This window comes from Amblyomma americanum, chromosome 2, assembly GCF_052857255.1.
Source record: "Amblyomma americanum isolate KBUSLIRL-KWMA chromosome 2, ASM5285725v1, whole genome shotgun sequence".
Taxonomy (NCBI): Eukaryota; Metazoa; Arthropoda; class Arachnida; order Ixodida; family Ixodidae; genus Amblyomma; species Amblyomma americanum.
Window position 1 is genome coordinate 47,617,075 of NC_135498.1, and position 25,154 is coordinate 47,642,228.

The 25,154-nt window shown below is 46.5% G+C and overlaps 1 protein-coding gene across 6 annotated transcripts; it reads right to left on the reverse strand.

Moving 5' to 3' along the window:
- Nucleotides 1–16,604: 16,604 nt before the first annotated feature.
- On the reverse strand, nucleotides 16,605–19,090 carry LOC144121171 (uncharacterized). Of its 6 annotated transcripts, XR_013312558.1 has the most exons (8): nucleotides 18,881–19,090; nucleotides 18,626–18,803; nucleotides 17,764–17,796; nucleotides 17,632–17,685; nucleotides 17,502–17,543; nucleotides 17,130–17,420; nucleotides 16,980–17,057; nucleotides 16,605–16,898 (listed from the first exon to the last, which is right to left on the reverse strand). XR_013312558.1 is itself a non-coding variant. In XM_077654195.1 (6 exons), exons 1-6 carry the CDS (start codon nucleotides 19,005–19,007, stop codon nucleotides 17,354–17,356), a joined length of 501 nt encoding a protein of 166 aa, XP_077510321.1. In that variant the 5' UTR covers nucleotides 19,008–19,090; the 3' UTR covers nucleotides 16,605–17,353. The 6 variants fall into 6 exon arrangements, 3 of the variants coding, with proteins under 3 accessions (XP_077510321.1, XP_077510320.1, XP_077510322.1); XR_013312557.1 differs by having other exon boundaries at nucleotides 16,605–17,057; XR_013312556.1 differs by having other exon boundaries at nucleotides 16,980–17,420.
- Nucleotides 19,091–25,154: the final 6,064 nt, after the last annotated feature.

Genomic DNA, 25,154 nt, shown 5'->3' on the forward strand with positions numbered 1-25,154 from the left:
AACGTTTTTGTCATAAGTATGTATTTTATTTATAGATGGTTGGAACATTATTTTTTTTTTTTTACCTACGGCGAAGGAAGCTTGGATTCGGCCGAGCGTATGGGAAAACATATTAGCGGTATGGGCGGATAACACTGGACTACGCCTCTCACCAAGAGCTGCCCGGAACTGTGCAGTTTAAGTTCAATGCTCACTATAATTCATTGGCTCTTGACCGAAAGAGGCCCTCCTCAATGAGCCCCTTGTCTTGGTTTTTTATCAGGCTCCTGCCGATGTTGGGAAAGAATTGGTGTGCCGAACTTTGCCTTTTCTCAAAAGCACGCCGTTGAGAGAGGAGCCGAATATTCAAAGCATTTGCCTAAGCTCTAAAATATTCGCAATTAACTTGCGTGGTATGGTCAGTGTTGGCGTGTCCTTCAACTGTTCCATGAACTGACATACCTAACAATTCCGGACAAAAGCATTTTTGAGAGGGAAACCGTTTTCGAACGCAATTATTTAATGTAATGTACCTTACAGCTTTGGAAATATTGAAGTTAATCGTCCATTCTTCTGACATACTATAGCAAAATCGTTCTTTTAAAGCGTTTACATCGATCACATTGAACAGTTAAAACTGCCATAGGAAACCAATGGTAAACGCTTTTGACGACAGCAAGAACGTTAATAGAATAAAAAATGCAAGACTGCTGTCGGGTTATCTGCGGATATATTGATTTTTATAGTGAAACCTTACATTATATTTCCATAAGAGTACCTTATAGTTTACCCGCCGCGGTGGCTCAGTGGTTAGGGCGCTCGACTACTGATCCGGAGTTCCCGGGTCCGAACCCGACCGCGGCGGCTGCGTTTTTATGGAGGCAAAACGCTAAGGCGTCCGTGTGCTGTGCGATGTCAGTGCACGTCAAAGATCCCCAGGTGGTCGAAATTATTCCAGAGCCCTCCACTACGGCACCTCTTCCTTCCTTTCTTCTTTCATTCGCTTCTTTATCCCTTTCCTTACGGCGCGGTTCAGGTGTCCAACGATATATGAGACAGATACTGTGTCATTTCCTTTCCCCAAAAACCAATTATTACCTTACAGTTTTCCAATTTTCCAATTTTTTTTCCGAGAATGTTGGACATGACATGTGTGCGACAAACCCACATTGGGCCGAGTGTCGTTTAAAATCTGGAGTATTAATGTTCAACGCACAATTTCCACGTTCTGTGCTGTCAACACAAGCACGTCAATGCGTCATCAGAAGCAGGGTCAACAAGCCTACCGCTACAACCAACCGTGCATAGCATATTTACCAATAAGGTGAACAGATGTGTGCTCTTGGCTTCTGGCACCTCGTTTGTAAACTTAGGGAATTATTTTCGCCCATAGCCACCGCTTTGAGCGGTCGCGCCGGAGAACTAGCCGAAAAAGAGCAGTTTTCAAAAAAATAATAATAAATGCCGAAAAACATCCAGCGATATTTCTCCGAAATAAACACAAATGAAGGAAAAAAGAGTTTACTTGTCAAAGGTTCGAAGGGCTTAACTCCTATTTGAAGAACGGTAATGGGCAATCTCAGCTAATCGGCTGCAACCGCAAGGTCCGCGGAATGCACGTTTAACAAATAAATATCAAATTAAAGAGCGGGAAAAGAAGCCGAAAACAACAACGACAGAGCAAACCAGGAAGATTGAAGCGCCGCTCTCCCCAGTGAGGGCGGCCGCACTCGGCAGAGCGGGGTGAAAATACACGTGCGGGCACGGGTAGGGACAAGCAAAAAGAGCGCAGAGGAAAGGAGAAAGAGATTTCTCTCTCCCAGCTCCTTCCGTTGTGAACCCCGAAACGAAAAGAAAGACGAAGAAAACAATGAAAGCGTGAAACGGCGTGGTCGGTCCTGAACGCACGCAGAGGATGTTTTTCGCCGCGGACGGGACGAGGGCGGAGGAGGAGAGCTAGCCAGCTAGGCCTAAATGAGAGAGGGCATCGACGTCGCGACAGCTGCCGGCCCCCGCCTCCCGGACTGCTGCTGCTGTTTTCCTGGACCGCAGGCGGGCCGGAAGGCATGGGTGCTTTCGGGGGTGAGCGCGACGCGCTTCCATGGTAGCCTGGCGCTGTCAGCTCTCGAGAGTCGAATGCTGCTTAGATGGTGCAGTGACGTGTGTAAGTTGAGGACCTCGAGAGCCTGTCATGGACGCACGGTATTGTGAAGGAGGCTGTGGAATTTCTCGAGCGTTACACGGACCTATCAGCGCTGAATTTCACTCGTGGCCAACTTGCGATCAAGGGCAAGCAAGAGCAAGAGGGAGCTATTGGGATCTCGGGTAGCGTGGTCGAGCCGGAGAAGGGACGATGAGGTTGGATACGGGGTGAGGATGAAGAAGCGGGAAACTTTATATAAAATATTCACGTGCTGGTCAGTTTGAAGTCAAAATGAGAGGAGAGAGATGGGGGAGGAAAGAGATGAGCCTCGAGGAGAGCCGCTTAGCACTCACATCACTGCTCTTTTTAAATTTACCCTCGTCCCTATGTCCCTACCTAGATAGTGGCTTCTGTTCCTTCATGTCCATTTGGCTGTAAGCAGGTGATGTCGGGGGGGGGGGGGGGGGGGGTAATGGCGATGAAGCCGCTGCTATGTTCTCCACCAGGTCCAATGGAATTGGCCAGGTCTCTGGAATTGGCCGATCACCCCTTTTAAGAAGGTCGCCTGCCTCCGAGGAGGTTCGTCGTATTACAGAATACAGCGATGGGTGGGAAAGTTTTGATTTTGTCCCCCTGCCGCTGCCGGTGCCCGTAGATGAAAGATGCAGACCTTTGTCTTCCTCCGGCGTTGTCTGGCTGCCGCAGACTCGCACGATTGTCGATCCGTGCCGAAGTGGCCTGCTGACGAGGAGGAGTATGATCCCCTACTTCCCGCAAAAAAAACCAAAAAAAACAGGAAGCGCCGCCACCCCACCGTCGCGAGTATGACGGCTTTGTTGTCAGCTGTCAGGTCTCCCGTGCTCTGGACGGCGTTACTCGAAAGACGATCACAAAACGGAGTGTTTCCAGGAGCCCGACGAAACATAGCCAATGAGGCTTCCTGTCCGAGGTGAGGCCCCCTGTTCCCGCTGAGTTCATTGGCGAGACTTCTCGTCTTTGATGAGGCCGATGAGGCTCCCTGTCCTTCATGAGGCTCCCTGTCCTTGATGACCCTCTGTGTCTACGATGAGTTCGATCAGGTTTCCTGGCCTTGAAACATGAGTGATAACTCGCGAATGATTGGCCCAAAAGATGTTGCAGTAATAAAGGTGCGAAATGTGAAGCCCTCAAAAACCCGGGATTTCTTTGGTGCTTCGTCAACGGTTCCGTGAGAGCGTCGGACATGGACTTGCTGATGATCAGGTCGCTTCACAGTGTAATGATACTAATGAATGGCTGCTCTCATGTGCGCATGCACTGTCCTTTATAAAAAAAAAACATTTTTGGGTTTCTGATGACGCCATACTGCTCACATTTAGAATCAATGAAAATTCTGCAGAACAGTTAAGCTGTTGAAATAATTATTCAACAGGATATATATTACTTCATGTTCAATGCAACTGTATTTTTGTTTAATGCATACTGTCGCAGGACAGCACACACCGCTGTTATACGAAACGCTTTGCCATTGGGACGCTCGAGACAATGATGACCCACTGTTGAAGGTACAACACTTAAGCAATTTTGTAGCGAGAGCTACACTGGGCTACCAGTCGAGCATTTCGCGGTGGCTGAGAGAGGAAAGTTGTGCGCATGCGCCGTTACCATGGCAACCTGAGAGGAACAGCAGGTGCGCAGCGCCCTTCGTCGCCGCCTCGCCGCGTGCCGCTGTCACCCTAACCGCGCGTCGCATGCGCAGGATTGCGTATAAAATACGGTGATGTAATGGGCGTCTGCATCACAACGTTCGACATGCATGCAGAGAAGGAGAGTCCAGCCACTGCTAAACGGCAGTATAGACAAGAGAAGATTAACTCTCCCAATGCAGAGGTTGTCGCCTGGCACTTGGCTACTCAACAAAGAGAGAATGAGCAAGGCAGCAATGCGGGCTAGTTGGTTGTATGTTTGGTGTGAATAACGCGCTACACACTAACAAAAAAAACGACAACTGGAACGGGGGACACCCGACAAGCGTCAGAAGGCGAAGAGAGCAGCGCAGACGTCCGAATAGAGAGAGGAACGGTTTGCCAAACGGAGATGTCACACTGCCGAGCGTAATAGACTGCGCATAGCCGCCGAGGTAGAGCCCAATGTCTCTCATTGCTAAACATAGAGAGACCACAACAAGCTCAGCCAGGGAAACGTACCTCTCGCTACGTATATCGTGGCATAGCCGAGCTAAGCCACTGCCAATTTCTTATGGAATGTTGACTAAATTCTTAAAATATTGTAACGTGGCGGCCAGCCGAAGAAAGAGGCGCGATGATCGATGGCAATGAGGTGTTTTAATGGCAGCTGGCCTAGCGCGAGCGCTCCCGCCCGCGCCACTGCACAGTTCGTCGTCTTCTTCGCCGTGTTGCCGAATCTCGGGAAATTTCCAATATCGTGGGAAAATCAAGCCACTGAGGGAAAAGGGGAATTTTGTTCAATAACACGTGGGAAATTTTAGTTTCGCTAAATACCGGTGTTCTAAATGTGCTTTCTCAGGAAAATGTGCAGAGATGAAGGGAAAATGCTGTTATCATGAAGGCCTGACTACTGTCGGGAGAAGAAATTTGGCTTGATGTTTCCCTTTAATTTGCTGCCTAGCCTTGGGTGCAGAGCCTTGGCCCATTCAGGTTCATTCAGGCTGCGAGTGCTGCGTCCTTGGATTTCTTCCAGCTATAGTGGCAGTGACCCTTCCATTAATTGCTTCCAACCACTCGCAGCTCTTTAGTCGCACAATCCCCTATGTAGGCATGTTGTAAAAGAATTCCCGAAAATTTCTGTGGTCTGTACAGGAGAAGCTAGAAAGGAAATGGAAGTAGCCGAGCTGGTCTCAGTCCCATCGCAAAAACTAATAAAAACGAAGTGATGATTGACGATGACGTGATCAAGAACAATCCAGCCCTGATGTTTATTATTAGTGGGCTTTGTATTTATTTTATTTCACTCATTCTTATATTTATTACCTTGGCTGTATTCAGTATAAAATTACTATATTTTGAAATATATATATATTTGTGGGAAAAAAATGGGAAATTTTTAGCTGACAACTGGGAAAAACCAACTGGCCAATGCGGCAACGCTGCTTCTTCGTCACACTATACCCGGGGCCACCGAGCGATCGTCCCGATCGGTGACAAAGAGACGCGCGAAGTGGTTACGGGCTTAACAGGATGGTTGGACAGGAACGAGAAAGGGGTGAAGGGCTGGCCGCCGCGATGAAGGAGATGGCTGAATGATTCCTGGTCCACGAAGCTTCCGGGCCGCAGGTCGCCAAGAGCCGACGGTCGAGGCCCCAGGATGCGCCGAACGGCCTGGGCAGGGGAACGGTGTCTTCAGATGTAAGCGGCGTCTCGGGTCGGTGGGGTCGATAAGTCAGGTCCTTGCGTCGGGTTCAGTTCGTCGTGTTAAGTGGTCTGGGCGGGGGACGGGGTGGGGAAACACCGGCGAGATCGGTTCGGGGCTGAAAGGCTGGTGCACGGCCGGGCGACGCAGGCCAAGAACCCACGGCCGGCGACCACGGCTGACGCAGGACGCCGAAGCTCCAGGACCAGGGTGAGGATGAACTCCGCACCTCACACCAAATGTTACGTTGTTGTTGTTGTTACCCTCATACAATAGCACATGCCCACAGGGGGGGATTGGCCAAGAATTGGGGGTACAGAAATGGGGGGGGGGGGGGGTACAGAAATGTTGCTTGGCGGCCAGCCGGAGAAAGAGACGCGATGATCGATGGCAATGAGGTGATTTAATGGCTGCTGGCCAAGCGAGAGCTCTCCTGCCCGCGCCACTGCACAGTTCGTCGTCTTCTTCGTCACAATATTTCTGCGAATCGTAAATAAAAGCGTTCCAGAAAATCAGAGGTCCAAGGTAAGTATCGACTTCAAAAACTGCATTTTATTTTTTATTCATAGCTCATGCACAAAAGATGCGCTTCAACTAACTAAACTTTTGCTGTTAAATGTCTTGACTTTGTGTCAACCAGAAATTATACTGCGACAAATTCTTTTAGAAATTTGTGCAGATTAACAACTCACCGCTAAGACTTATCGGCACGCCCCTCATAGCATGTGCACGAAGTTTGATTCAGGTGTCGTAGTGTGTTTTATGCTGTGTAGTAGCGCCCTCTTCGAGGCCTTGTTGCCACTTGCTCCTTGAGTGCTGTTAGAGGATGTTTGCTGTCTCATTTCGAGGTTCTGCTAATAAGATGTTACTTAAACGCTCAAGCGAAAGTTGGCCATATGGCGTTGGTTCTGTGCCAAATGAAGAAAGTGAAAGAAAATATGAATAACTTTTGAATTGATACTTGCATAACATAATAAAACATCTTCCAATATGTATTTTGCATGCACCGATATTTTTCTATCCAATAGCGCAGCAGCAGAAAGTGTAGCGAATATAGGATGCATTATGCGATAGCGTTAAAGGGTCCCATTCAGTGTAAAACCCGGCTGTCATCGTCGGCGGCGGCGGCGCGAGCAAAAAATCCCCAGAAAAGCAACCTACTCTTATAAAAATGGCCTATAGACAGTCTATGGACTTATTATTGAATCTATTGCCTTCCTATAGATATTTTAGTCTAGTCATAGTCTATAGACTCCTCATAGATGAAAGCCTGCTAAAAGTGTACGGTCAAAAAATCTATAGATTGTCTATGGCGGTCTATAGAATGTGTATTGCCTATATACTATTCTCTAGGATCTGTCTACAGACAGTCTATAGACTTAATAGACAGAAGTCGATGGACGGTCTATAGACTGCCTAAACAAATTTTCGTAACGGTAGGTGGGCCACCTAGGTGGCAGATGGACCGCGCTATGGTAACGTGACCTTGTGACGTCATCACAACCTGCCCATTGGATTGTCAGCGACCTCCCACCGTGGCAGGTGGAAGTTTAATTAATGATTGGTCGCGAGACGTTGCTCGGGTAGAGCAACTTTGGTCGCACAAGTCCCATCGGTGGCAGCACCTGCCATCGCTGGGCAGTGGCGCGTCGCTTAATTAACGCTTTCCTTACCGCGTTTATGCAAATCGCTGATTTTTAACGGTGGCTCAAAACGGCCCATTCTGCGCTACCCAGGCCGCTTGTGGATAAGTAACCCTATCGAGTATGTTTCAGAAAAACAGTAATTCAGCTTCGGATACGTTTTCTTTTCTTTCTTTTTGTCAGCCGTATGAGAGAGTATTCTTAATCTTTCCTCGAGACCTGTCAACGCTGAGCGATCACAGCGAGCAAGGTGGCATCCTCGTCTCGCATCCACCCTGCTCAGCAACGGAGGTGTTCTCGCTATTACGCAACATCTACACTTGTCTTTGTAGATGCAAGCAACAGCGTTGTGTGTAAAGATGGAGTCCATTCGACTGACTTTAGTTCGCACTGAGTTGACTGCACCGCCAAGGACGGATTATCGACAGGTGTCTGTAACATTAGTTTTCGTCATTGCCGGTGATATTCGCCGCGTTCTGATATTTCTGGAAGTAGCGAGCATGTTATGAAAGAATTCGTGCCACGAGAGACCTTGGCCCTGCACTGTGTAATAGTCCAAAGCGATTCGCGCGAGCAACTTTTTTCACTGATCGAAAACCTTAGCATCAATAGCTTTTTACTTTCTATACTCGTATCTGACAGCGGGTAGTGCATAAAACGTACACCGTATATTTTTTCTTCCTCTCCTTTCTGGAGGAATGTTTTTTACGGTTGAAAATTTTTGTACGGGTCCATCAAATTTTGCCAAAGGTTTTTTGTCTTCGTAAGCAATACATATCAAGATATTTTCTTTAGGTCATTAGAAAGGGAGCTTTTTAGCTGCACTGTGATGTGCTGCAATATAAATCAAAATGATTAAATTGATTGGTGCATAAAATTTTAGTGCGAAATCACTACTTCGCGGGGTTAAACCCAACCAAGAATATTTGTGGTGTCCCTTAATTGTTCAGAAATAAATATTTCCGCGATTGGGTTTCGAACCCGCGGCGGCGCGAACAGTTCAGCTTCGCTGGCCACTGCACGAAGGCACTAAACTATCGCACTCCGCATAGTGCACAAGAGCACTATTCGGAGAGAATGACCGACTCCATATGTATGGACATTAACAACAAGAACTCCATATGTATGGACGCAACAAGAACTGAAACGACTGTTCATACAGACGCAAAGGCCAATTTTTCATAAACTTCAACAAAACCGCCATACGTCTTCAACAGCCGTTGTGTTGTGCGTCAATACAAGCACAATAGTCGTAATTGAGTCACCTCAAAAATCAACAACCCCAACCTCATTTCAAGAGATTATTAAAAGATGCACAGTTTTTTTGTGAGTATGACGTGTAACCACCGCCAGTAGTAACCTACGGTTAGTATACCCCCCAAACATGCCCGAGCCTTGATTCGCCCAAATAGCTTAGGTTCCGCACAGCATATCAATGTGCGCACGTCCAGCCTCAACAGAGAAGTCTAGACAGCAACAAAACAGTCTTTATAGATAAAAAAAAAAAGAACGCAATACCTTTTACAGGAGCGGAGTGTGCGTACTGCATGACAATTACCACTGAGAAAGTAACACTAATAATAATAATAATTGGTTTTTGGGGAAAGGAAATGGCGTAGTATCTGTCTCATATATCGGCGGACACCTGAACAGCGCCGTAAGGGAAGGGATAAAGGAGGGAGTGAAAGAAGAAAGGAAGAGAGAGGTGCCGTAGTGGAGGGCTCCGGAATAATTTCGACCACCTGGGGATCTTTAACGTGCACTGACATCGCACAGCACACGGGCGCCTTAGCGTTTTGCCTGCATAAAAACGCAGCCGCCGCGGTCGGGTTCGAACCCGGGAACTCCGAATCAGTAGCCGAGCGCCCTAACCACTGAGCCACCGCGGCGGGAACCACTGAGAAAGAGCAACACGTCGAATTAAACACATCGAATTAAGTATTTGTGTGCACATATGAAGACGAAAGTAACAGACCAATTAGCTGCAGTCGAGAAGAAAGTTCAGAAGGGGAGAAAGCATGTGAATGAACGGGGAGCTCGGCGGCAGTCCATCCACAAAGAGGACGCGGCCAGAGCGTCCTTCGAAGGCGACGGTCCTTCCGGAGCAGCTGGCGGTCTCGGGGATGCCGAGCTGCGGCGGCTGTACTCCCGAGGAGCTCTTGTTCACTCGGCCCCTTTTTAAGGCATCGGGCGCTAAAGGACGAGCCACTCGCGGACGCTGGTTTACACACGGAGTCGGGGGTCAAACAGCACTCACCAAAAAGCGCACCAAGTAGTTTACACACAAAAAAGGGACACGTACACTTCGTCATTGCATGGCTGCCATGTCGAACTAGAAAGAAATAAATGGATAACTAAAAGAAGTCCTAGGGGTTGGCTCTGGATGGGGCAACTTTGGAACAGAAAATCTAAGACACAGCCAAAAGTAAAGTAAAGTACGCCAGCAACTTATGTCCTGCTGGGGGTCTCCTTGCAGGCAAGAAGACTTTACGAATACAACAATGGAGCTCAAGGTTTTCGCCGCAGTAGGGGTGACTTCCATCATCATCATCGTCATCAACCTTACTACGCAAACTGCAGGACAAAGGCCTCTCCCATATCTCTCCAATTAACCCGGTCCTGTACCAGTTCTGCCCTCATACTTATCCCCGCAAACTTCTTAATCTCATCCTCCCATCTTACTTACTGCCGCCCCCTATCTTGGAATCCACTCCGTTACCCTTAAGAACCATCGGTTATCTCTCCTTCGCATTCCATGCCCTGTCCAAGCCCATTTCTTCCTCTTGATTTCGACTAGGATGTCATTATTAACCCGCGCTTGTTCCCTCACCCAATCTGCCCTCTTCCTGTCGTTTAACGTTTCACCTATCATTTTGTTTTCCATAGCTCGCTGCATTGTCCTCAACTTAAGTTGAACCCTTTTCGTTAGCCTCCACATTTCTGCCCCATAGGTGAGTACTGGCATGATACAGAGCTCTATTATAACTTTTCTCATGAGGGATGTTGGTAAACTGCCTTTCATGACCTCAGAGAAGCTGCCAAATGCTTTCAACGCCATTCTTATTCTTCTAGTCATTTCATTCCCTTAATCCGGTTCTGCGGTCACTACCTGTACTAAGTAGACGTATTCCCTCTGCAGTTCCAGCGCCACGCTACCAACTTTAAACTGCGGTTCCCTTTCGATACTGTCGAAAATTAGTTTGGTTTTGTTCATATTATTTTATACCAAGTGTTTTGCTCTGCCTGTACAAGACATTGATAATGGTGTGCAATTTATCCCCTAAGTGACTTAGCAAGGCAATGTCATCAGCCAATCGTATATTACTAAGGTATTCTCCGTTAACTCTTATCGCCAACTGTTCCAAGGTCTCTGAATACCTCCTGTAAACAGGCTGTGAATAGCATTGCCGATATCGTGTTTCCCTGCCTGACGCACTTCCTTATCGGAATTTTATGTCTGACTTTATGGAGGACTATGGTAGCTGTGCAGCCTTTATATATGTATCTTCCAATATTTTTACGTAAGGCTCATCTCCACCCTGGTTTCGTAATGCCGGCATGACTGCTTAGGTTTCGACTAAGTAAAATGTTTCTCGCAGTCTATGAAGTCAACATATAAGGGTTGGTTATATTCTGCGCATTTCTCTATCACGTGATCGACAATGTGAATATGGTCTATAGTCGAGTTGCTTGTACGAAACGTTGCCTGATTATTTGCTTGATTGAAGTCTGAAGTTAATTGTCGTGGCTCTATTAGCGATTTTCTTAGTAAATACCTTGCAGGCAACGGGTATGCAGTATGCTGATCGGTCTATAATTTTTCAAGCCCTTGACGTCGCCTTTCTTATAGTTAAGATGATGTTAGCGTTCTTCCAAGCTTCCGACACGCTCGAGGTCATAAGGCATTCCTTATACAAAGTGACTAATTTTTCTACCACAATCTCCCCACCGTCCTTCAACAGATCTGCTGCTACCTGATCCTGATCAGCTGCTTTCCCCCTTTGCATCGATCCTAAGACTTTCTTTACTTCCTCTTTCTTTACTGGTGGGATGTCCCATCGCTGTGGCCTACTGCCTTTCTCATTAACATCCTGATTACATTGACTACCATATAGATTTGCGTAGAACTGTTCGGCTACTTTAACAATCTTATCCATATTGCTAATGGCATTGCCCTCGTTGTCTCCTAACGCGTACATCTTATTTTTGGCTATGCCCATAGCTTCCTCTTCGCCGCTTTTTTAGCTACCTCCGTTCTTTAGAGCATGTTCGGTTCTCTCCATATTAAACTTCCTTATGTCTCTTACTTTGCGCTTATTGATTAACTTTGATAGCTCTGCCAGTTCTGTTCTGTCTGTGGGGTTAGAGGCTTGCATGCTTTGGCGTTTCTGGATCAGATCTTTCGTCTCCTCAATGAGCTTGCCAGTTTGCTGTCTAACCATCCTCCCGCGTACTTCTAATGCGCACTCCGTAATGATAGCTGCGATGGTTACACTAATTAGGAGTGATTTTGAGCGGGGAAAAATTGACAAATATGCAAAACAAGCAGCACGTACGTCCCCACTCGTGCACTGCTAGGGGGTGATCTATAACTGGAAGAAACTACCGCAAGTACTCGTGCTCTTTCCGAAAAACGTGTGCAGGCTATACGTGCATGTACTGTACCATGTTTAAGGCAACGAGGACGCATCAGTTTTATGTAAACTGATGCGTCAGTTTTATGTAAACTGATGCGTCATAAGTAAATTAAAGGATAACGCGACTGCTACCCTAGGGTCACAGGTACCCTAGGGTCACAGGTTCGAATCCCATATAATTACCCAAGTTTTCTTTTCGGCGCAATTAATTTACTTTGTATTCTTACAAGTCATAATGACGCTTGAGTCGTGTTGTGACCTTATAATCCCCATTTATCTAATATTTTGATCAGTTTTCGATTCCGAAGCTCTACGTGTGACGTCAAGCCCCTCTCAACCAATCCGGATTTTCTTGACACGCCGACGCGCTGAACGGGACGCTCGAAGCTGTCGCGTTAAAAAGTATAGTGACCACGAGGTATGCTAGCTTCTTAGCCATGCTGTGTGGCTGCAGAGTTCTAAATCTCTTGAAGGAGCCAGAGAGACTACCTATGTTCTTCACTCAATTAAGAGATTTAGTATAGCGGAGATGTACGCACTAGCGTGGATACCGGTTTATCGTATACACCGGTTTACCGTACGCCTTCTGCGCACACACAGTTCCACGAGGCCAGGAGGGGCAACTGCGCGTGCGCAGCCGGCGTCCGTTAAATCGGCATCGTCTCTGCTGTGCTAAATCTCTGTATTAGGAGTTCAACAGGTCCTGTACAAGAGCCTCACGTACAACATTGCTTAGAAGTGAACCCCTCAATTGGGCTGCTTAATTACTTTCGACAAAAGCTGTGCATGTGCTGACAACTGATGGCGCAGTACTTGGTCCCGCTGTGCGGACTCGGGGTTTGTGGACCCCTTGTGGTCTCGAGGTGAGAACTCTCGTCGAGCTATCTCTCTTGTGAAGACGCGTCTCTGTACGCTTTATGTGACCCCTTGTATATAAAGTAAATAAAAAAATTGCTGGTTGTTTAGCTCTGGTTAACCCTGGTCGAAAGCGAAAAGCTGCATCTCCCTGGCTACGTTTGTGGTCGAGCGACTGGCGGTTTCCACAGATAGCCACACTGACACACACACAGTAGAAAGTATTTTTTTTATTTGTTAAACATTTTGATTTCTTCGAAACGACATTAAAGGCGCTCACACAGGACAGTATATATTTAATATAGCTTCTGTGATATTTACAAATGTATTATTGCTCGTTGTATGCGGAGATATGGAACCAAATCCGGTTCCAAACGACGCGCAAACCCTGCAGATAATTTCAGAAAGCCAAATTGAAAAAGGAATTGGTTTTCTGGGGAAAGGAAATGGCGCAATGTGAGACAGGCGTCATTTCCTTTTCTTAACCAACTTTCATTTCCCTTCGCTTACGGCGCAGTTCGGGTGTCCACCGATATATGTGAGACAGGCGCCATTTCCTTGTTTGACCTCTGTCTACATTCAAGGTCAAACTTGCGGCCCCGCTGGCGGCTAGAAAAGCTGGCGTAGTGAAGCTATGGAGCTTTTGGCTTCAAAATTTCTTTTGCTCCTATTCTCTATCCGTAAAGGCCTGGCAGCGTTCCTTCCTAGCATTGGCTTGGTTTGTGGGGTTTAACGTGCCAAAGTGACTCAGGCCACGAGGGAGGCCGTAGTGAAGGGTACCTGAAAATTCGACCACCTGGGGTTCTTTAACGTGCCCTGACACCTCACGGTACAGTACACGGGCCTCTAGAATTTCGCCTCCATCGAAATTCGACCTCCGCGGCCCGGATCCAACCTGCGCCCTTAGGGTCAGCAGCCGAGCCCCATAACCACTGAGCCACCCGAATCAACTTCTGTCGCATTCATGTAAGACGATCTTTAGCGACTCTGGCCCCAACGTGCTACCTACCGTAGGTACGTCCACACTAGCGACAAAAACGCGCGCGACACGCCGCACGCGGCAAGCGCCCGCGCGGCAGACGCGCGCGGGCAAGTCCACAGTCGCGTTTTGCGGCACGCGGCAACGGCGCGTGGAGTCACGCGCTGTCTCGTTCCATTCGATACTTCTCGTGACAACGCGCTCTCCGTTCTCGTTCCATCGGAAGTGTCTGTGTTTTCTTGCGCCACTGCCGACCACGCTCAGGCATGTCGGATACGGACGAGGAGCTACTCGTGACTGTGAACACTATAATACTTATTTGTGGTTTACTTGTGCGACGCCGACGTGCCAGAAAGCGGACGAGAAGGTTTTGGGTGCGCCCTATATGGCGGTACAGGGACACTGAGGGCCAGGCGCATACTCTGCTTCCCCGCCTGCGCGCGAGAGACGAAGGATACTTCAGAGAGTAAGTGGTATCGATAACTACTTCTTCGATTAAGTGCGTGCAACCTGCAGATCGTAGAGTCTCACAAATGATTGTGCCGTTTCTTGTAGCTACCTGCGAATGCCGCCGAGTGTCTTCGACACTTTGCTTGGTCTCGTGCGGCCCCTGATTGAGCGGCAGGTGACACCGTTCCGGGATCCCATTTCTGCTCATGATCGACTAGCGATGACGATTCGGTAAGATTTATTTCAACCCTATTTTCTTTCTGTAATGCAAGAATATCGAATGTCTATGCTACACTTGTACCGACACTTAAATGGAATCCTATTTACGCACGGGAAGCTTAGCGCACAGCCCATGGTTTCAGTGCGAGATCAACGCACCGAAATGCCTCTGTCCCGTGCATTGGTGCACCACGCTCATGAACCCTAGGCGACCAAAAATCCCCCCCCCCCCGCCTCTGCACGCACGCACACGCTTACTTATGGCGTGCCACATTATCAGTTCGTTGTTCTCGCCCGTCAATCCCGAGTTTATCTTCATTCAGTATTTTCGGTTGTGCAAAAATGAACAGGCCAGTCAGCAATTATTTGCTTAACTGTTTATGTTATTATTGAAATTATATTTGCATTGTTAGCATGGAATACCCAGATAATATATTGTAGAGCACAGTGTTGAGTGTTAATTTCAAAATAATGGTTTATATGAATTTTTTACAGGTTCCTTGCGAACGGAGACACCTTCAGGAGCTTATCGTACAATTTTCTAATAGGGAGGTCAACGGCATGTGAAATTGTCAGAGAAACAACTTCCGCGCTTTGGGACGTTCTTCAGCCAACATATTTAAGGTTTCCGGCAACTTCCCAGGAGTGGCTAAAGGTAAACAGAGAAGCTGTGTAATTCATGTTGTCTGAAATCTGAGTAATCAAGGTATATCAGTGCTTTCCAAGGATACCGTGCAATAGTTCAATATGACATCATTCTGTATCACGAGTTTGTAATGGTCAAGTACGTAATATAGGTGATAGGTTTGCCTTTTCTATTTTCAGATCGCTGCAGACATGGAAGAATTTTGGCACTTTCCCAATTGCATAGGAAGCATCGACGGTAAACATGTGCACATCCAATGCCCAGACAACTCAGGATCGATGAATTTAAACTATAAGAAAACATTCAGTGTGGTCCTCCTAGCTGTGTGTGATGCAAATTACAAGTAAGTCAATTCTTTCAATGCTTGGAACTTTACTATGTTGATTTCCTCAGCTTGCACTCAAGAGGTCTCATGTCACCACAGCAAGCTCAACTGTCAGTGTGCTCTAATTTGCAACAGAAGCCTTTGCAAACTTTGTGATTATTATAAACTTAGAATAACAAATTCAGTACCCAATTCCGTAGACAACTGCAAAATAAATAGAGAATGTACAGGGGTGTGTTCTTTATTGTACTAATGTGTGTCTACTTCTAGGTTCACCTATGCAGACATTGGCCATTACGGCGGTGAAGGTGACAGCGGGATCTTTCAGCGATCACCTCTGTTGGAAGTGCTGGAAAAGGGTTTGCTGGGCATTCCTCAGCCTAGGAGCATTGGCTCAATAGGTCTGATTCCATACCACATGGTTGGCGATGAAGCTTTTCCGCTGAAGCCATTCATGATGAGGCCCTATCCAAGACGAGGTCAGTTCGAAGTTATTTACATTTGATATATCTGCCTTTAACGCACTCTTTATGCTGCTGTTCAAGTAAAGTATGGTGTTCTGATCCTTTTATAATGTTCACTAAAGCTACATTGAACTCTGCATGTAAATTGCAACCCTTTCAGTTGACATAAATCAGCGAGATATAAGTCTGCACGATAGATAACACTGGTTTAGCCACTTAGCACGTATAGTAAAATGAAGAATTGCTTGAGGTGTACTGTTTTCCTTTTTCTCAGAGCTGCAGAAGTTCAGGAATGACCCAGCTCAGCGGCAAGAGTACCTGAAAAGGGCAACATTCAACTATCGCTTGAGCCGAGCAAGACGGTTGATTGAAAATGCCTTTGGAATCATGTCAAGCAGATGGAGAATCTTGCGGCGACCATTTCGGGCATCGGAGGAAACGACACAAAATATTGTGAAGTCATGTGTTGTACTGCACAACTTCCTGCTGAGTTCACCGCAATCGCGATCTGCATACAGCCCACCGGGTTTCACTGATCATGAGGACTGGGAAGGCAACATCGTAGAAGGATCCTGGAGAGCTGGCAGTGACAGTCTGCCGGGCATGGGGGACCTCACCACTATGTCTGGATATCATTCAGCAAGGTAAACTATCTCGCAAGTGAAAGCATGCACAATCAGGATTCCCTTGTTTGGCCACTGATGGTGCTGCATTTTGTTGCTTTTGCAGGACAGCTATGGATATGCGCAACCACTTGGCAACCTACTTTATGAATGAAGGACGGGTGCCATGGCAGGAGAGGATAGTGACCCGCGCGGGAATACAGGTAATGATGCAGTTTTCAATCATTTGCTCAAAACATATGTTTCAGGCGCATTCACAATAATGCTGCACAAATTGGACAGCATTCTTTATTGCCGGAATGTAGCACAGTATTCATTCGGGCAGCTCCATTTCGGCCTCAAAAATAAGCGAATGAATCTTAAACAGTATCTCTGAGCGTTTTCTTGCAGGAAGCTTTCGCAGCTTTGTGGCCATCCAGTTGGCCGCCTCCTGGCATTCGTCTGGTGGGCTTTCGGCCCTGGGTACTGCAAGCTTCCTAGCAGTCTCAATTCTGCTTAGTGTGCTGCTGCAGCTACCCAGTGCTTCCTGCACAGCTTCTTCGAATGTGTCATTCTTTTTTCTTTTACTGTAATGATAATGCAGCAGTTTTCATGGGCAGTTACACACACATACAATGTTTTGCAGGACAAATGAACAACGCAGCTACCGAGACTGTGGTGTCGAGGAAAGTCGCACTTGGGAAGGCTGCGCTGGCGGCTGGGCTCTGTTTGTGCCACTGTTGGACCTTGGACGCATGAAAAGAAAAATATCATCTGTTAAGAGAGATACAATGTAACATTCCTTGAGACAAGCTCACCCGGAAGATGCTTCAGTCTCAGTTTGGGTTGGACTGAGCAAGCTGAAATACATAGAGAATGTGTTTCGATGAGACAACAGGATATGAAACGTCCAGTATGTGGTGCACAGCATTTTACTACCAGGAAGTCAATTTATGCAATGCATTATTATCCGTCTTTGTAAGTAATAAACTATTTCAATTAGCAAGTGTGTTTCATGCATGTCTGTTCTATGATTGATCATTCACAATAAATTCACAAGTACCCACCCACAGCTCTCTTCATCTGAGGCAGTTGTTCTCCCAGAGCATCTGCATTGACATCAACAAATAATAAACAGAAGTAAGTAGACGTGATACATGGTAGTGCTAACAAAATGTGACAAAGCATACATTTCATCCAGCACTTCTTCAGCAGGCGATGGGCTGGGCCAACTGCATATAAGATTTATCTATGTTGAATGAATATTTGTCAGAGTACCACATGCAGGTCCCAGTACGTAAACAGAAAGAAACAAAATACCAATCGCCTGCAGCACTGCTGGTTGACAGTGCCTCTTCGGCCTGCTGCAGGTGTCTGTGAGGGCAGGAATCATTATGTAAACACCTAATCTAAGCATTCAAGAACATAGTTAAATATAGGATTAGCACCTACCTTTCTTGTGGCAGTGGGATATTCGTGGTTAATCTGGAAAGCAACCACACAGCAACCACACACGCACATATGTTAACATTTCTCAATTATGTGACTATATGCAAATAATAAACGCTGTCCTGTATCGTACCGTAAAACCCCCGAGCAACAAAATAATGAAACGAAAAAGTGAGAGTAATTTAATAGTTTTTTAACTGCTTCGATAATGTCGCCTATGCGAGAGCAGTGAAATATGAGTTTGCAAGCACGGGATATCGCAGCAATCAGACGAGGGCAGGAAAATTTTGAAAATTGGAGTGGTATGTGGCAACAAATGCAGTCACTAAATGCTGCAACATGGAGAAAGGGCGAGCGCACGGCCGGCAGAAAACAAAACCGCGAGCAACCGAGTTTATTATTTCTTCGTAAAAATAACATGCATGAATGTGTTCTAGGATGAAAACTCCGTATTTAACGAAGAAATACAGAAATACGTCCGGCTGTGTGCCGCACGAATGCGCCTCGCGCACGGCGCGTAGGCACATGCCTCTTCAATGTATCGAACAATACAGCACCATTCTTGAACATGATAAGAGAGCGGCCGTATTCAGAAATTAATGTTGCGACTGGACTTGATCAACATAAGATTAAGAATCGTCTGTAATGAACATGCCAGAGAGGGTCATTTCGTTTCCTTCGGCGCGTCAGCCGTTCACGTGAGCCACGGCAAAGCTAAGTCGCATTTCTGAATACGGTAGTAAATGCACCCATGCACTAGCGAGCATACATTTACCCAGGGAGCAAATATTACAATATATGCACCAGATCAGGTCCCTGTGCGAGCGGAAACAGAGGTGAACCACACTTCACAAGTGCATCTTACTTTTCGGCGTAGTACGGTGTCTTCCGCAGGAAACTGTCTAGAATATAATAGTATGTCCATTCACTTTTCGCTTTCCCTTCTTTGCCGGGAGCACCACTCTTGTAGGCCTTCTTCTTCTCCAGCGCTACCTTAAGCCAGCGGTCGCGGAAGTTCTTAAACTTCCCCGCTGCCTGCTCGCCTGCATGGTAGGTACAAACACAATCACATGCTCACACATGTTCCGGAAACATTAAGAAAATTTCACCAATTACTCACCTGTCATTCCAAACTGTTGTCCAATCATGTGCCAGCGGTTGGCGCGCAGGTCCTTATCCTTAAAATCGATGTTCGATTTATCATACAGGCACGGATAACCACGCACAGTTTCCAAAAACGCTTCCATTGCGACTTCGACGACGTCTCGGTGGCAGTGTGGGAAGGCTTAACAAAAACAGACCCCTTGACTGGAAATGGCCTCTGAGATTTTACGGCGTGCGTGTCTGAGATTTACGGTGCGCGTGTCACGGAGCCCATAGGTTATGATTCTTAGCTTATGCCACAGGTGGCGCCACAACAGCGCAGCTCGCTTTTGATTGGTGGTCGTTTTGCGGCTGCCGCGAAAAATGGGTCTCGCACCCATTCGCGCGTTTGCCGCGCGTTGCTGCCGCTTTTCGTGAATCTTGCCGCGCGCGACAGCACCGCTCGACGCGCGCGGCGTGTCGCGCGCGTTTTTGTCGCTAGTGTGGACGTACCATAAGGACACACGCGCGTTTTGTCGCGTTGTTCCTATGAATGAGTTTCCTCTCGACTTTTCAGGCTGATCCGGGTAGTCCGGGGCAGGGTGCAGTAGCAGTAGTGGTTTATTACTAAAAAATACAAAAATGAAGGAAAAGATGTTGCCAGCTACGGCATATGCTATCTAACGTCTTAAGCATCCGAACTGCGTCCAGTGCCTCAATGGTTAGGGCGCTCGCTAATGAGGCGGAGTACCCGGGTTCGAACCAAAAACATTTAGTCTAGGGGGTGTTGGTTCGAACCCGTCCGCGGCGGCCGCGTTTCGATGGAGGCGAAACGTCAAAGGCGCCCGTATACGCTGCGCGATGTCAGTGCACGTTAAAGATCCCCGGATTAAAGTTCTAGTACACTTTACCCGGGTGGTCGAAATTATTCCCGATCCCTCCACTACGGCCACCTCTTTCTTCCTTTCTTCTTTCATTCTCTCCTTTATCTTTTACTTACGGCGTGGTTCGTAGAGATACGTGAGACAGCTACTGCGCCATTTGCTTTCCTCAAAAGGCAATTTCCTCAGGTGGTCAAAATTATTCCGGAGCCCTCCACTACGGTACCTCTTTCTTCCTTTCTTATTTCAGTCCCCTCTTTATCCCTTCCCTTACGGCGTGGTTCAGGTGTCCAATGATATATGAGACATACTGCGCCATTTCCTTTCATCAAAACCCAATTATTATTATTATTCCCGGCGGAAATAAAGGGACAGGGAGAGGATTGCAAGAAGTATAGAGGGGAGCGGCAGGAAAAAAGGACCGGGGAGAGGTATGTACAATATTTACAATATTTGCAAATATGTAACAGGGTGAACAAGTTTGCGCAGCTCGCGCGCGAGTGTCCAGGCCCTGGCTGAATTATAACCGCGCGCTGTCGACCGCTGCACATTTTTAGAACATAGAAAAACTGTAGTATAAAGTCGCGCTCACAAGCGCCACAAGCGGCCGGAGTAGGGCGGCGCAGGGTCGTCGGGCAGTTTTTCAGCAAGCATGTCCCAACGTAATGGCCGCGCGATTAGTCTATGCGTCTCTCATCGATCACCATCTTTACAGTGGCGAGCGTTGCCCGAAGCATCTTCCGGCACTTAACCTGCCGCTTGCACACGATTGCGCCATTCTGCGTTTCCCGCCAACGGGGACGCGGGCAAATCTGGCAAAAAATTCCACGTGATTCCTCGCAGATCCTTCCGCGTAGGCAATTTTTCTGGGGACCTAAATCTTCATGTATTATGGAAACTCATTTAGCGGGCAATGGACAGCGATGGGAACAATATCTCGGCTTTCCCAGCCAGATATTTAATTTGTTGTATTTTCAGCGCTGGACACAAGCGAAAAGCAGTGCAAAAAGGCAAGTGTCTTAGTGGCTGCTGCTTTGTTTTATGGTTGCATGCTTTCCAGTGTTATTTGTCGTATTACAGGAACGGATGCTAACGGTTTGTTGCTTGAGTTTCATGAGCGCTACCTTTGGTAACTTTCTGCCGACTTAGTACAGATATGTATTTATGGTTCGAGGTATGTGAGCAGCCGTAATAGGAGACGTCACCACGCCACGAGACCTCATCGTGCGTCTAATACACAACTATGCGTTTCCATACGCAACAATTGAAGAAAAAAGATGGTTTTTGAGGAAAGGAAATGGCGCAGTATCTGCCTCACATATCGGCGGACACCTGAACCGCGCCGTAAGGGAAGGGATGAAGGAGATAGTGAAAGAACAAAGGAAGAAAGATTTGCCCGTGGTGGAGGGCTCCGGAATAATTTCTACCACCTGGGGATCTTAACGTGCACTGACATCGCACAGCACACGGGAGCCTTTTGCGTTTCGCCTCCATCGAAACGCAGCCGCCGCGGTAGAGTTAGAACCCGACAACTCCGGATCAGTACCCGAGTGCTCTAACCACTGAGCCAACCGTGGCGGGACATTGCTTGCTGGGCTAGTTAGTTTTCTGGGACTAGTTAGTCCCTATTAGTTTTTTTTTATGGCAGTGTTAACTTTTCGATGCGTTCGATGGAAACACTTCAAAAGAAAGATTTTGCTGCATATGAGAAGAATGGACCTTCAATATTTTCATGACAGTATTTTAATAATAATAATAATAATAATAATAATAATAATAATAATAATAATAATAATAGGTTTTTGGGGAAAGGAAATGGCGCAGTATCTGTCTCATATATCGTTGGACACCTGAACCGCGCCGTAAGGGAAGGGGGCAAGTGGCCGTTAGAAAAGAATACTGCTGTGGTGACACAGAACAGAACGAAAGAGGGGGACACAGCACAGAGGACGCAACTTTCAATAATTCTCAAAAATAGGTTGTTTTTTTAGGTAAAAATACGGCTTTTTCAGCATAGTATTACCAGTGTTGGCGGACACCAGAAAACCGGTGAGTCGTCTTTAGTAAGCTGGTTAACTAGTTGTTAATAATTAACTTTTAAGCTAGTAGAGTTAGGCGCCTAATCGTAATTAGAGACTTGTAGCCGGTCGTTAGTAATAGCCATATCAGTTTTTAGAATTCCGAAAACGTGATTACATTTGGCGCTGTGGCTCGACAAAATTTAACTTTTTTGACTAGAACGTGCACTGGAAAGGCTGCTTTGCCTGCATGCTTTTCGAAAGCACATGTATTTTGGCACGATGTAGCCAAATTTTGTCAAGCCACCGCGCCGAGGATAATCGCGTCTTCGAAATTCTAAAAACTGATAGGGGTATTACTAACGACCGGCTACAAATCTCTATTTACAACTAGGCGCCTATCTCTATATACTACATAAAAAGTTAATTGTTAAAAATAGTTAACCAGCATCCTACTTAAGACGATTCACTGGTTTTCCGGTCTTCATCAACACTGGTAATGCTATGCTGAAAAAGCCACGTTTTTACCTCAAAACTTTTTTTTGAGAATTATTGAAAGTTTTCGCTGAAACACCCTGAAAACCCCGCAACACCAGTGAGGATTCTCACGCCAGAGTATTACACTCTTAAGATGACTTAAGCGTCTCCTATCCCTTATCATTTTTTCTCGTTAAATCTGAGTTTTCGCGCTAAGGAGTTTTTAGAAAAAAACTCCTATTTACGTTTTTTTTTTACTTCCGGTACAATCACCTGAATTCCGCACTGTTATTTTTTTTTTTTACAGCCGTAATACTTCGTATTGCCACGATTACTCCAACACGACATTTGCGCCTTAATTACTTGCACATAAACGGCTCTCACCGGCAAACAAGCTAAAATTAACTTTTCGCGACTTTTGAGTGCAGTGGGGTCCCCATACTATATCACCGAAAAAAATCGGTAATCCTTCCCCAAGAAATAATATTCGCCTAAAGCAACCAAAAATTGCGTTCTGAAATGAGCTCCGAAAACAGTCCGAGGAATTTGCAAACAATAAAAACCGCAAATTTCCACCCCTAATCGTAATGTTATTGCGGGCGCCCACTTCGTGAAAACGCAGTCACTTAGTTACACGATTGCCGAGGAAAGCAATCAATAACGAGCCGCCGTTTATTTGCAGCACATTGCAGTCCGAGCTCGGATTCATCTGCTGCTTGTCATCAATCCCGTTTCGTAATCGACGGAAGAATCTGCACCGTATATATATCTACGCAAGAACGGAACTCCCGTGTTGCCCCGGTGTACAGATTAATAACTGGGTATGGAAACAGCGTATGGATGACCTAGGCCTAACGGAACGATCGCAGGCGTGCGTGATAGAAGGGAGAGTGAGGAAGAACCATAACGCGGAACTGATACTGAGCGGCGCTGATAGAGCTCGCAAAGATGGCGTTAAATGGCACGGAAGTAAAGCCAATCGGTGGGCCCTGGAGCGCACGCACCAGGGGAGGACTTCCCCGAGCTCGTTCGCCCACGAGGAGGGCGCAGAAATGTGGCTGGACCGGGTGTCTTCATGCGTTCGCAGACTGTGCCTTTATCGAATGGCATAAGACTGTTGTGCACTGGGTGTCCGGGTATCAGAATATGTGTGGTAAACTGCTCCGAGCAAACCAATTGGCACGAAAACGCGTTTAGAAAAGAGGCGCAAAGAGTTGTTTTCAGCACCCTGAAAAGAAGAGGGACTCTGTACCCTGAAGGCATGCAAGAGTGACGGACGCGGAGGTATACGGGGCTGCATGCAAAAAAAAAAAAAAAAGGCGCAATCAAAGAGCTGAAGCGAGAGTTGTGTGAAAGCAGTTAGATTCACCATTGATAGTTGCTCTGACGTTTTTGCTATAATGAATACTCAAGTCGATGCTTCACACACGCGAAATAATTTTTCTTGAGAGTGAAAGTGGGCATACACTCTAAACAGAAAGGATTATAAAGAGAGTTTACTCTCTTTTTTTACTCCCATATGGGTGTATCCATGTATACATAGTGTAAGTGGGTGAGTGGATGGTGGGTGGCGCTTCTGGAAGGTGGTGGGCTCGTTCTGCGGGGCTACAGACGTACGCTGGCATTTTCCCAATGTGACACTGGTACTGCTTTCGCATTTTCTCATTTACATGAACAGTAAAGGAGAGGTTGGTGCTGCATATCGGCTCCGGCTACTCCATTTCACCAATTCGTAGCAACCACTTGGTACGACGATGTACAGTTCAACATAACATAAAAAACACAAACAGGACACAACATATAAAACAAAGTACAAGCGTCAGTAAAGTAACAATAATCAGAGAACAAAACACCTTGAATATTAAGAGAACAGTACACAATAAGAAACAGTACACATCTTTGTTAGCTCTATCAGCGCCGCTCAGTATCAATTCCGTGTTATGGATCTTCCTCGCTCTTCCCTTTACCAATAAGCTTTCGCATTAAAATATTCGCAACTTTGCCGTTTACTTTCTGTGGCGTTTCTGTGGCGCTGCGCAAACAAATGCAAAATTGCAATGCACCTCTGGCAATTAGGTAAAATATTTTATCTGTAGTTTTCAGAAATCACTCGTAATAAAGTGAGTAATCATATTCCCCCGGGAATAACTATACAAATGCACCGCTAATACCTGCGCCACACGGGCAAATTAAATGATCCTGCGCGCTTAATGCTTTATCTTGATCCCGCAATGTCCAATTAAGTGGTTTTGACGTTCGGCTACTGAGCCTACGGTCGAGTGAGCAAATTCCTACCGCGGTTATCCTCATTTCGATGGAGGCGAACTTCAAAAATATACCTTAGCACTCAGCAATGTCAGTACACGTTAAAGAACCCCAGGTGGTCTAAATTAATCCGGAGCCCCTCCACCATAGCGTCCTTCACAGCCTATGTGCAGATTCGGGATGTTAAAGACGGGCATATATACCGGTCAGTCTCATTATATTCGGAACCGCAGCAACAGGTGTCCAGGTTTAGTGTCATATTTATGATGATGAAACGCACTGTGAGAATAACGCCCGTAAACTGCTCGTGAAGTTTTCCATGACCGTAAAGCTGCTCATGAGCTTAGAATATCATGCTTATTCAAGCGACGTGTTTACTAGGCAAGCTGGAAAAGGCTGGATGCTCTCAAACGATATGGATGACCTGTCACACAGCCTATATTTTACGAGCGAATGAATTGAAGAGCAAACTCAAATCTTTAAGACCCATGATATTTAATATCATTTTTCGCGGTGTAGTATTTGTGTCAGCTTGTTCTTTCACCACATGTTTTGAAAGTTTTACATGAATAGTGCACGCTTCATCAGGTGTTAAAAGAGGACCACAGGACTATACTGCTTGACTTTTGTGCGAAGAACATATGCTTATTCATCTTTTACATACCGCGTC

Coding starts and splice junctions, on each gene's coding strand:
- LOC144121171 (XM_077654194.1), bottom strand. CDS start 19,007: ATGGAAGCGTTTTTGGAAACTGTGCGTGGTTATCCGTGCCTGTATGAT. Junction 18,804..18,880: donor ACAACAGTTTGGAATGACAG/GTGAGTAATTGG, acceptor CCTACCATGCAG/GCGAGCAGGCAGCGGGGAAG. Junction 17,544..17,631: donor AGCAGTGCTGCAGGCGATTG/GTATTTTGTTTC, acceptor TCTTATATGCAG/TTGGCCCAGCCCATCGCCTG.